Below are 12758 nucleotides of genomic sequence, written 5' to 3'. Positions count from 1 at the left end.
GCTGGGCAACGGGCAGTTCAGAGGCAAAGCCGCGAGAGGGCTCAGAGGCAGCTCTTAGGTGAGCTTCTCAAGGTCTTTCTCGGTGCTTGATGGGAGCTGAGATGGGGCGGGGGGATGGAGGAGGCACAGGATTCATCTGTGATGAATGTAAAGGGTTTTTTTTATTGAGGCTGCTGGACACTGACAGCCCCTGTAGTTCTCTTTGGATCGCTCAGCCTGTGCTGCCTAGGGTCATCCACTGGCACGGTCTCTGCCTAGGTCCCAGCCTGGAGTAAGCAGTCATGGGAGGGTCTGCGGAATGCACCGCAATCAGGTTACAGGAAGTGTATCCAAAGGAAGTTTACTAAACCGATTAGCAATAAAAGCCTGATTGTGAACTTAGCCACACCTGCTACTGGAAAACTCTCAAAGAGGGAGAGGGCATGTCCACTGTGCTGGCAGGAAGGGTCAGACAAGATCATAGAATCATAGAAGATCCGGGTCGGAAGGGACCTCAGGAGGTCATCTAGTCCAACGCCCTGCTCAAAGCAGGACCAACACCAACTAAATCATCCCAGCCAGGGCTTTCTCAAACCTGACCTTAAAAACCTCTAAGGAAGGAGATTCCACCACCTCCCTAGGTAACCCATTCCAGTGCTTCACCACCCTCCTAGTGAAAAAGTTTTTCCTAATATCCAACCGAAACCTCCCCCACTGCAACTTGAGACCATTGCTCCTTGTTCTGTCATCTGCTACCACTGAGAACAGTTTAGATCCATCCTCTTTGGGACCCCCTTTCAGGTAGTTGAAAGTAGCTATCAAATCCCCCCTCATTCTTCTCTTCTGCAGACTAAATAATCCTAGTTGCCTCAGCCTCTCCTCATAAATCATGTGCTCATGTGCCCCCTAATAATTTTTGTTGCCCTCCGCTGGACTCTTTCCAATTTTTCCACATCCTTCTTGTAGTGTGGGGCCCAAAACTGGACACGGTACTCCAGATGAGGCCTCACCAATGCCAAATAGAGGGGAACGATCATGTCCCTTGATCTGCTGGCAATGCCCCTACTTATACAGCCCAAAATGCCATTAGCCTTCTTGGCAACAAGGGCACATTGTTGACTCATATCCAGCTTCTCGTCCACTGTAACCCCTAGGTCCTTTTCTAGAGAACTGCTGCCTAGCCGCTCAGTCCCTGTAGCAGTCTGTAGCAGTGCATGGGATTCTTCCATCCTAAGTGTAGGACTCTGCACTTCTCCTTGTTGAACCTCATCAGATTTCTTTTGATCCAATCCTCTAATTTGTCTAGGTCCCTCTGTATCCTATCCCTACCCTTCAGCATATCTACCACTCCTCCCAGTTGAGTGTCATCTGCAAACTTGCTGAGGGTGTAATCCACACCATCTTCCAGATCATTAATGAAGATATTAAACAAAACTGGCCCCAGGACCGACCCTTGGGGCACTACGCTTGATACCAGCTGCCAACCAGACATGGAGCCATTTATCACTACTTGTTGAGCCCCATGATCTAGCCAGCTTTCTATCCACCTTATAATCCATTCATCCAGCCATTCATTCACCTCCTTCATCTTCTTCATCACTGATTCATCTCTTTTTCCATGGCAGGAGGGATGGTATGAGCAAAGGAAAGGCCACCAAAGCAGCAAATCACTGTAAATTAGGAGGTGACTGGAATAACGAAGGACAATGGACAGGACTCACAGAGGAGGCAAATGGCCGTGTTTGCAGTTTCAGAGTACCTCAGCTCAAAGGCGGTGCTGTTGGTTATTTATCCCCTTTTGACATCTCTGGAGAAGCCTAGCGGCCATTGCTGCTTTAATCCCTCAGCTTAGAGATACGGAATCAGGCACTTTTGTGAGATTCTCTGGGACTCTCTGGGTTTGCCTCCCATGGGTGCAGACATAGAGTTTCCTTTGTTCGAGTTAGCCTGATCTAAATTGCCAGCCAAGTGCTTCCACCGTGGTTTTCTTTGGCTCTCATGCCCCTGGGGGATGCAGAGAAAGGAGATAAAAAACCCCATCCAAAGTGCATGTGTTTGCTGTATGCGCTCAGCAATTGTCTGTGGCAGTTTGTGTGCATCTCTAGCTAAATCAGCTTGTTGTGGGTACCCTCCACGAGAATGCTCAGGGTTTCCATAGGAACATAAGAATGGCCATCCTGAGTCCATCTACCCAGTATCCTGTCTTCCGACAGTGCCCTGTGCTAGATGCTTCCGAGGGAATGAAGAGAACAGGGCAATTTACCAAGTGATCCATCCCCCATTGTCCAATCCTAGCTTCAGGCAGTCAGAGGCTTAGGGCCACCCAGAGCATGGGGTTGCATCTCTGACCATCTTGGCTAATAGCCACTGATGGACCTATCCTCCATGAATTTATCTAATTTTTTTTTAACCCACTTATGCTTTTGGCTTTCACAACATTCCCTGGCAATGAGTTCCACAGCTTGACTGTGCGTTGTGTGAAGAAATCCTTCCTTTTGTTTGTTTTAAACTTGCTACCCATTAATGACTCCTGGTTCTTCTCTATTCACAGTCTCCACACCCGCCATGATTCTATAGACCTCTGTCATATCACCCCTTAGTCGTCTCTTTTCTAAAATGAACAGTCCCAGTCTTTTAAATCTCTCCTCATGTGGACACTGTTCCAGACCCCATATCATTCTTGTTGCTCTTCTCTGTACCTTTTCCAATTCTAATACATCTTTTTTGAGATGGAACAACCAGAACTGCATGCAGTATTCAACGTGTGGGCGTACTATGGATTTATATTGTGGTATTTTGATATTTTTTGTCTTATTATCTGTCCCTTTCCTAATGGCTCCCAACATTCTCTTACCTTTTTTTGACTGCCACTGCACACTGAGCAGATGTTTTCAGAGAACTGTCCACGATGACCCCGAGATCTCTTTCTTGAGTGGTATCAGCTAATTTAGAGCCCGCCATTTTATATGTATAGTTGGGATGATGTCTTCCAATGTGCATTGCTTTGCACTTATCAACACTGAATTTCCTCTGCCATTTTGTTGCCCAGTCACACAGTTTTGTGAGATCCCTTTGTAACTGTTCACAGACAGCTTTATTCTTGAGTAAATTTAGTATCGCCTTCAAACTTTGTCACCCCACTGTTTCCTATCCCTTTTCCAGATCATTTATGAATACCTTGACCAACACAGTACAGATCCTTGAGGGACCTCACTTTTTACCCCTCTCCACTGTGAAAACTGACCATTTATTCCTACCCTTTCTTTTCTATCTTTCAACCAGTTAGTGAGAGGATCTTCCTTCTGATCTAATGACTGCTTACTTTGCTTAAGAGCCTTTGGTGTGGACCTTGTCAAAGGCTTTCTGAAAGTCCAAGTACAATAGATCCACTGGATCACCTTTGTCCACATCCAGCTGTCCTCTCTTCCATGCCCCTTTCATTCTCCTTTAGGGTTGATCCTGCGAAGATGCACTTTAGATGAAGAGGGGATAGCATACTGGGAGACTCCGACATACATCAAGTGTGTTTCCATTGACTACAGGAATATACAGATGATGGTAAGAGAGATTCACTTCTCATCTGAATGGAGCCATTTCCCCCCATTGTCGCTTTTTACTTAGATGGGAGATTCCCCAGAGAATCCCAAAGTGCTTACACTGACCCACTCTTCCCTCTGAGGCAGTAGTGAGCCAGTGACCCATTATTGTGTTAGAGGGTGCAGTGGTGCTGAAGGCTCTGTCTTTTGGACTAATCCTACAACAGAGGCCTGGCCACTTGTGATTATTTAAAGGGCTCCTAGCACTTTTTGCAAGGGTAGAGGGTGTTAACCTCAGTATCCTGGCCAAACTCCAGTTTCCTTACATTCACCCTGCAGTGTTAAAAGATAGGATGTCATCTCTTTCTGCCCTAAGCCCTTGTGCAGTGTTGTTGCTGCATTTCAGCAGCCATGAAAGGAGAGTTTGTAAAGCATTTTGGGATCCTTTGGGAGGGAAGCTGTTGTAAATGGAAGGCATTACTGTCCCCTCAGGCTGTTATCCTGATAAGATCTGTGCACAGAGAAAAACACAGTGCTCCAAGCTGTAAAATGGGGATAATAATTCTTCCTTCTTCCCCCTTTGTCTGTCTTGTCTAGTTAGATTGTAAACCCCTTGCGACAGGATAGTCTCTCGCTGGGGATTTTAGTGTCTGGCATGATGGGGCCCCATTCTCGGTTGGGTCCTTTAGCTGTTATCATAATAATAAAAACTGTAAATACTTGGCCTGCCTCTGCCAATCTCCGGTGGATTGTCTGGAAAGTCAGTGCCTGCAGCAGAACCATCCTCGTTCCTGTCTGTGGGCTCAGATGGCTGTAACTCAGGTATAAGACAGCTACAAGACTGATTGGTGAGCAGATCTTCCATTGCAGGCAGGGGTAGGCAGCAGCAAGGTTATGAGGCAGAATAGCCTCTTCTGAATCTGCTGGGACACTTCCCTTTCTGGTCACAAAGAAAGTGGGAATTCAGTTGTCCTCTGATAGCCACCTACAACCTTTCAGAGATATCACAGACTCTCCCAGATTGCATGGAGCTGAAGTCCAGAAGGGGTCATTAGATCATCAAGCATGAACTCCTGTATATCAAAGCCATTACATTTCACCCCGCTACCTTATACTGAACCAAAGTCCTCAAGAGACTGAACTGTCATGTAGAGGTAGAGAACAGGAGAGACCAAGGTACCACCAATGCCCGAGATCCCTGCAATGGCAGGGAATTGATTAGGTGACATATGCCCAGAAGGACCATGGTGATCATCTGGTCTGTGCTCCTGAGGCCTGAGAGCTTCACTGATCCCCATTAACGTGTGTTTGACTCATTGTGCTCTTCTCTCGTCTCAGACAAGGGAGCATCTCTCCAAAGCTCAGCGGGGGCTGATGGGAGAAGGGGTATCTGAAGTGCTGCAAAACCTCGTGGAGATCTCCCAGGATGGGACCAGCTACAGTGGGGACCTGCTGTCCACCATCGACGTACTCAGGAATATGACCGAGATCTTCCGTAGGGCATATTACAGCCCCGCTGCTGGGGATGTACAGGTGAGCTGAGGAAGAGAGATGCACGTCATGATGGGATGGGTGCCGTGGGCAAGTCTAAAGCATGGGCACATACACACAGAGTTTGGGCTACCACTGTATGCATTGGAATCTACTTATACTTGATGAAAGCCCAGAAAAATCAGGAATGTCTCTGCTTACCTCCGTGATGTGCCTCATTTCCCAATGTGCATTTCCCAGGCTAATGAGCTTCAACCCCCCTTCCTCCCCCGCAATCCCCACTGGTTCATGAACTAATAACTTGAAGAGCAAAGTCATTTAGAGCTGATTCAACCCAGCTGCACTTTCTGTGGAGTCCTATTGATTTTGGTGCCTTATTTGGAAGGAATTTCAGTCTAATGGCCAAGAGGGGAGTTGATCCTTGGGTATTAGGTGTCTATGTTTTGATATGGGAGAAGGCTGAGGGTTTCTTGCCCTGGGATTTACTTTCAGCAGTTGCATACAGACTGGCTACAAATCAGTCCTCAGGAGAGGTCATCAGCCCACAACTTGAAACATTAAACTTGTCCTCTAGGATCTGCTTCCTCATGGTGTCTGCAACGGCGAGGAAAATGGAGAGGAAAATCAATGGCTTTGAACTCTGTATCTCCTGCCTTCACATCTCTCTCTCTCTCACACACACACACAGCAGAACTCTTGCCTGGATAGCCCCTCTTCCTCTGATAGTCCATTCTGTCATTCCCCCTAGCCAGTTATAATGGAGATGGAGCTACCAGCAGCTTTCCTACCACTGGAAGTAGTTTTGTCTTCTTCCATAAAGCCCGGCGACAGGGCTGGATGAAGCAGTGGCTGATCTAGTCTGGCAGGCCCTGTGCTTGCTGGCTTCAGAGCACGAATGCACTCCCAATACTAGCAATGACTTTTCATTGGAAGGGGGATAGATCTGCTGGAGATGGGGTCTGCTTGGTACCTTGGCTTCTATATTTCCTGCATGTTACTCACTGGGTGAAATATCTCAGCCTGTGGGGCTCTCTTAGCAGTGAAGGTTTGGTCAAGTGAAGCTAGCACCCAGCAGAGTGTGCAGAGAAAGTCCATTAACTCACAATGGCAAGACATGCTGAGACTTTTGCAAAGGTGGGGAGGGACAGAAGTGGCTGAGCTGGAGAAACCTAACCTCTCTGTTTGTTCGAGATAGGGCCAAAAGAAGGTTATGGATAGAGCGCTGCACTGGGGCTGGAGAAACCTGGGTGCTGTTCCTCGCTCAGCTTTCCTGTGTGGTCTTGGGAAAGTCCCTTAATCTGCCCTGTGCCTCCATCTGCACTTTTGTACAATAGGGATAATATGCCTCTATATCCCAGGGGTAGTGTGAGGAGAGAATCCATGAATGATGGAGAAGTGGTCAGATACTCTGGTTATGGGGGCCAGAGAAATAGCTGGATAAAATGATGGATGGATGGATAGATAGATAGGTTTTCCATTATGATAATCTAGTCTGAGCTCCTGTACAGCACAGGCCAGAGAACCTCAACCAATACTTTCAGCAGCAAGCCTATAACTTCAGTATGAGCTAGAACAGATCCTTTAAGACAACATCCAGTCTTGATTTAAAGACTACAAATGATGGAGAATCCATCATGTCCCTTGGTAAGTTTTCCCAGTGGATAGAACACCCACGAATTCTGAACTGGTCCTGAATTCTGAACCCTGTCTCTGTAGTTAGCTGAGCTAAAACTCCAGATCCCCACTACTCCAGGATGTTGAGATCTCCAAAATCTGGGCCTGCAGTCTGCAGCGTGAGTCCACCCCCCTGTGAAAGTGAGGGGCTCAGAGAGCAAGCGGGAGCCAGGTGTACTGTTGGCAACCCTGCTGCTCTCCACACCCCCCGTAGTCAAAACCCCTCTTGGCATTTTATCATTGCCTCATGTCTGCCTACTCCCCTTGTGCTCTCCATGGCTTGCAGAATCCTTCACTTTCTGCTGTGGCCTGGTGGGTAATGAGTTGTGTAGTGCTCACTGGCTGCCCTATTGCACTCCGGTGGTGAGCAAGGTTCTGACTCTTCTCCCCAGGAGAGGCAGTAGGGGTTTTGCTCCTTATTTCATTAGGAGCAGGACTTTGGTTTGTCCAGTGTTTTGGGATGCTTTGGGAAGAACGGTGCTCTGTGAGTGAGAGCAAATCCTCTTCTTGCTAAAACTATTGTTCTCTGCTCTTTCACATGTTGTGGGGCACGTGTCCTTCCGCTCTGTCACATTCTGACCATGACTTTCTTTTCCTTTTTTGGCTCGCCTCTCTAGAACTTCGTCCAGATCATCAGCAACTTGCTGTCAGAGGAAAACCGGGACAAGTGGGAGGAAGCTCAGATGGTATGGACCTGCTGCTTAAACATACAACCCAAATAATGCTGGCTCTCAGTCTGTGGCATGGGGGGAGGGGGGGTTATTGGCATTTCCCCTAGGGTTGGGTGATCTCACTGCTATGTGTGCCTGACAGGTGCTGTGCTCAAAGGGCATCTGTTTCACCCAGAAGAGATAGAACTCATCTGGCCACACTGCTAGGCATCAGTGACTCAACTCCTTGCAGTGAAAGAGAAGTGAAGGCTGAATTACTCTGCTTAGAGAAATCAGTGGTGACCAGGAAAATGGATCATGCTAGACTTCAGAGCCAAGTGCAGTCCTGGCCCTTTAAGGTTCCTCCTAAGTCTGAGTCCTGTATGAAAAGACTCAGGCAGGACAGGTAAGATTTTAAAGGGCCAGGACTGTGCTCTGCCATCTGAGCTCATGCTTCGGCTCAGCTCGAGCTGCACAAGGGTTCATTTATATTTCAGCTACCTTTTCCTCACGAGGTCGCCTTGCGTCTCCCCAGGGATGCTGCCAGTTAGGGAACATGGTGGATAATTCAGCAGATAAAGCACATCCTATCTGGGCATAGGGACTGCTATTTGTCCCGTTGATGTCTTACCAAACCCTTACCCTGCCTCAATTGCATTTTCTGCCTGTGTATGTAGGTGACTTACCCACTGTCCCTATCCTGGACTGAAAATGCCATTCTTCCTCACAGCGCTCACTGCTCAACAGCGCTGATCCCTCTGCCGCCCCAGGGAGCCGCATCAGAGTGAAATGATACTGCCTTGAAGGCAAAGCCTGTTCGCAGGCAACTCTGACTGAGGGCTCCCTGTCTGTAGTAGTTCCTCCCTTGTCTCTTCCATGTTACTGCGTCTCAGAAACAACCCCTCCTGTGCCTGCATCTCGGAAGTCAACATCACCACAGACAGGTCTGGTTTCTGACAGGTGTCCATCAGGTGGAGAGCATTCCCCTGAGGAGACCACAAGGCATGGGTTACAATATGGCGGCTCTTTTACCCGCTGTGTTGCCCGGTGAAGCCCCTCAGAAGGGGCAGCAAACAGCAAAGGAGCGAGAGACGATTGCCCGGCACCAACATGAATCTTTAAAGGTCAACTTTCTTCGGAATGGCCACTGTACGTCTCTGGCAGCTAACAAGCTGCCGGTTTAATCTGAGACCCCCTACGTCAAGGGGCTGAGTGAAAGACCCTTGCATAAAGGGATGAGATACACTGAAATGAAAATAAAAAGCTCCAGGCAAGGTTTGTGCTATTGGCGGATAGCAGGCACTGAATGTTGATTGAGCTGGGAAGGGATTGGTTCCCCTGCAAGAGGTCACACGTTGAAAGGTGGGCGAGGTCAGTAACGTTACCACCTGATGTCTGTTCGGAGACTTCTCTGAAATGAGTCAGATAGGGGGAGGGGGCGCATTACCTAGGTAAAAGGGGATAGACCGAGTATTGAACAGACCTCGAGACTGAGCTCCCCTTTCGCCCCTATAGCTGATGTTTCCCCAGCACATCTGGAAATGGATGACCCTGGCTGGTTCCAGAGGAGGCGAAGAACCGTATGCTCAATTTAGCAAATACGTGTCTACAGACACATTTCAGAATAATTACTGTGGAGTGGACTCTGCTGAGTCGTCATGACAACGCAGAAACCCAGTTGATCATCATAAAAATACTTGCAGTTTTCTCCAGGCTGCAGTTCGTTCCCAGTGGTTTTCCCTTAACAGCTTCCCTGTGTTGTAAACCTGGCCCGCTGGCCTCTGACCCCCACCTGATGTTCATTCCTGTGGTGTCACCTATCTGCCCTCTCATGGCAGCCGATGTTATTTTATGCACTGCTTTGATATCAGTCAGAGGGTCTTTCATCTTTTGACCACCGCCACTATTATAGACAGCACGAGGACCATGGCTGAGATGGCCTATGTTGCCTAGGGGATATGGATGCCTACTTTCCGTATATTTGAATGAGAAATAGGATCTCGGCCTAAAACTTCAGTTCTAAAGCCGGAGTCTGTTCTCCCATGAGCACCAAGAGGAGAATCATTGGTAATAGCTTTTCTAAAATCCTCCAGCCGCTAGAGGGGAATACATGCTGGATCTGGTTTCAGTCCACCTAGCAGAGGGGATAAGAGCAGGTACACACTATCTACCATGCCATGTAAACAGATTCCTTTTAACACAGGGCTTTAGCTCCCATCTCTCAATTTAAAAAAAAAACACAAACAAACCCAAGAACTCTGTTATGGTAGCCCTGGCTGTTTAACAGTATTCTCTTCCTACACAGATCTATGGGTTGGTTGGGGATATTCCCCTATAAAGATGGCTACTTGTACAACTGCTTGATCACTAAACTGTCTGTGCAATCAACCTATGACAGATCTAAGATGCAATTACTTTGATATCAAAGCACCAGGCAAAATTGTGACAGGGTACATAAACAAAACAAAGCGGTCCTTATTTCCTGTGCATAGGCAGGTGTGAATTTTAAGTCTAGGTGTGTTTGGGGAGTTAGGTTTAGTCATTGTGGTTAGAAACATTGTCCCAGAGTCATGTCTTGTGTCACTAAATACAGCCAGGCTTTGGCAAGGAATTATAGAATATCAGGGTTGGGAGGGACCCCAGAAGGTCATCTAGTCCAACCCTAAAGGAGACCTCTAGCAGCTGGGGTCCTGCCACTGGGAATGAGCCGTGCGGTATGCATGATAGTCTAAGCCAGTGTCCCACTGGAGGGCTGTTGGAGGGAGCAGCTGTCTCTGATGGAGCTAGGATCAGGCTATTCAGCGACCAGTACTCCTCAGTTCTCAATAGAGAACTGTACATAGTAAAAGAGTCAGAACATCCTCTCCAACAACAGCTCATGGTGGCCCCAGTTTTCAGACATATGGGCCTAAGAGAGGCATTTCCCCACCTAAATTCTGAAGTCTGCTTCCCAGCTGGGATTTAGACATGCTCTTGGGGTGCCCAGATTTGAGGAATGGGCTCCCCCATTTTTGTAACAGCTGTCCTCAAATAGTGGTGTTGCATCCTGTTTCACAGCTTTGTGAAAACGTTCCCTTTGCTTAGCCTGGTGGGTCTGGACCGGCCTAGCTGTACTCAGCCCAGGAACAGCGGTGCGGGCAAGGATCCTCTGGACTCCCTCTCTTTGCTCAGTGTATTTCCAGTCATGTCGACTCCTAGAGCTGAGCACAATATTCCAGGAGCTGGATCCCCCCGAGTCCTCAAAGTGAAAGGGAGTTTTGAATGAGTAAGGATCTCAGGGTTTGCCTCTGGGCGCAGATACGCCAGAGCTTGCATAGAGCAGGTCTATTATCTCTGCATGTGCAGCGCCAAATCACATTGGCCTCATTGGTGGACACGTCAGGCCAGATTCTCCACCGGACGTAAATGGAGCAGTGCTGATTTACACCACCTGAAGATAGGGCCTGGCATGTCTCATTTGCTGACCACGTTAAGCTAACTGCAGGTCGTGGAAAACTGTCGATGTCTGATGTGGCTTTCCCGGGCCAGACTGGGACCTTGAGGAAGGAGGGTAGGTTGGTAGGTCACTATCAGAGCCCTCCCGTTGTGGTTTTGCCCTCCCGTTGTGATGAGGACTATTCTCCTCCAAGCCCATCAGCTGCGTTTTCCCAAACTGAATCTGATACTGTCATTTCCTGTCCATGTTTCTATCTCCGTGGATCAGTTCTCTGCCCTCACAGTTGTTCCCTACTCCTCGGTACTGCAGCATGAGCAGAGAATGCTTCCGGCTCTCTGTGTGTGGGATAAGCCTGGTGGGAAACCTGGCCATTGGAGAGGCCCAGGTGAGCGCATTGCTATCTGTGCTGCTAAATATTTGACCGCTCCTTATTGGGTTTGCAGGTGGGGCCGAATGCTAAGGAGCTGTTCAGGCTTGTGGAGGATTTCATTGATGTCATTGGATTTCGCATGAAAGATTTCCGGGATTCCTACCAAGTGACGGACAATCTAGGTGAGTCGGTTTGGATTCCGCTCCTCTCCCCTGCTCCACAGGCAGATTCAAACCATGCCATCGCTCCTTGCAGTTTTTATGAGCTGGCTGTGAGCCTGGGCGGGGGAAAATGCTGGCCAGGGGCTGGGAGGGAGCAGAGGGAGCCACGCAGCGACTTCTTCTCACGTAAGAGACACGTGATACAGATGCAGCCCGGGTCCTTGGGATCAGGCTCCCCGCTGTTACTCTTTGTAGGCAATGTGCTAACTCGGAAGGCTCCTGGGGTAATGAGGTGAAGTGGAGCAGTGTTGTCCTCAGCTGTCAGCATAGTTAGCGCTTCTCTAAGGCCGAGGGAGGCTGGAGCAGGCAGGTCAGCTCTCCCTTCAAGAATCAGCAGCTGTAAAGGATGGGACTCCAGGCCAGTGGACCGATACCAGTAACAGAAGCTGTGTTCTGTCAATGCCTAGAGATCTCAGCTGAGATTGGCCGTGGTGCAAGCCCTGGTACATACACGTGGGAAGAGGCAGTTTCTGCCCTCAAGAGTTTACAAGCTCAATAGACAGGACAGGCAAAGAATGGGGGAAAGGAAGGGTTGTTCTCACGTCACAGCTGAAGCACAGAGTGATGAAATGACTTGCCCAGGGTCCCAGAAGAAGTCTGGCAGAGCTGGGAATGGAACGGGGCTCTCCTAAGTTGCAGCCCACTCATTTAAACCCAAGACCACCCTTCTTCTCCCTGCTCCCTCCAGAGTTTATCAAAGGGATGGTACAAGCATCTCCGGCTGAGTGCTGCATTCATGCTCCCCGGAAGGCAAATGTGTTCTCTGTATGTCCCACCCAGGTGTGACGGAACATATGGTGCAGGGTATAAACCACCATTGGCCAGGCTAATGGCCCCGTTCACATCAGTGCAAGCCCAGGGCCATCTCTAGGGTCACACGTCTGGGAGCAAGGGCAGTATTTGGGTTAAGGTGTCTTGAGTTTAATCTGAGGGCGGAGGAGGCTGAGGAAGTATGGAGGGACAGAAGGATGCATGGGGGTCCTGCTCAGTGAACAGAAGCGCCAGCTCCACCCGCCTACTGCTATCACCTTGCTTTATGTACAAACGTTAGCTGAACAAATACCTCCTGCCATGCCAGAGATCTCAGCTCTCCTGGACATTATCTGGCTAATCCAGAGGCTCCCAGTCTTCCTCTGCTTTCATCACACTCTTGGCCACCAAGATCACAAAACCTTGCACACTCACAGCTCATCCCTTCTCAATCCCCGGTTGCCTCAGCTCATGGTCGGCAGGGAGAGACATTTCCCAGAGCCCTGCTTGTTCTTACAGGCACCGTCCCACCAGCTAAAGAGGGATTTGCCCGAAGGCGCTCCATTAGCCAAATAGGCAAGGAGGGGTTTTCTCTGAGACAATTCACGATGGCCTTGATGGCCTTGATCTCTCTCCAGGCTAATGGAATGC

At 48.8% G+C, this 12758-nt stretch overlaps 1 protein-coding gene across 4 annotated transcripts in view; it reads left to right on the top strand.

The window, feature by feature from the left end:
* Positions 1–12758, top strand: part of ADGRB1 (adhesion G protein-coupled receptor B1) — a 372262-nt gene that overhangs the window by 209930 nt on the left and 149574 nt on the right. For all 4 annotated transcript variants that reach the window (XM_073329984.1, XM_073329983.1, XM_073329982.1 and 1 more), the window contains 4 exons: positions 3431–3537; positions 4854–5048; positions 7298–7366; positions 11210–11318. In XM_073329984.1, the coding sequence (XP_073186085.1) occupies positions 3431–3537; positions 4854–5048; positions 7298–7366; positions 11210–11318 (480 nt within the window). The remainder of the gene's footprint in view (positions 1–3430; positions 3538–4853; positions 5049–7297; positions 7367–11209; positions 11319–12758) is intronic.

Source organism: Lepidochelys kempii, chromosome 2 (assembly GCF_965140265.1).
Source record: "Lepidochelys kempii isolate rLepKem1 chromosome 2, rLepKem1.hap2, whole genome shotgun sequence".
Lineage (NCBI taxonomy): Eukaryota > Metazoa > Chordata > Testudines > Cheloniidae > Lepidochelys > Lepidochelys kempii.
This window is presented reverse-complemented; position numbering and strand designations above follow the sequence as displayed.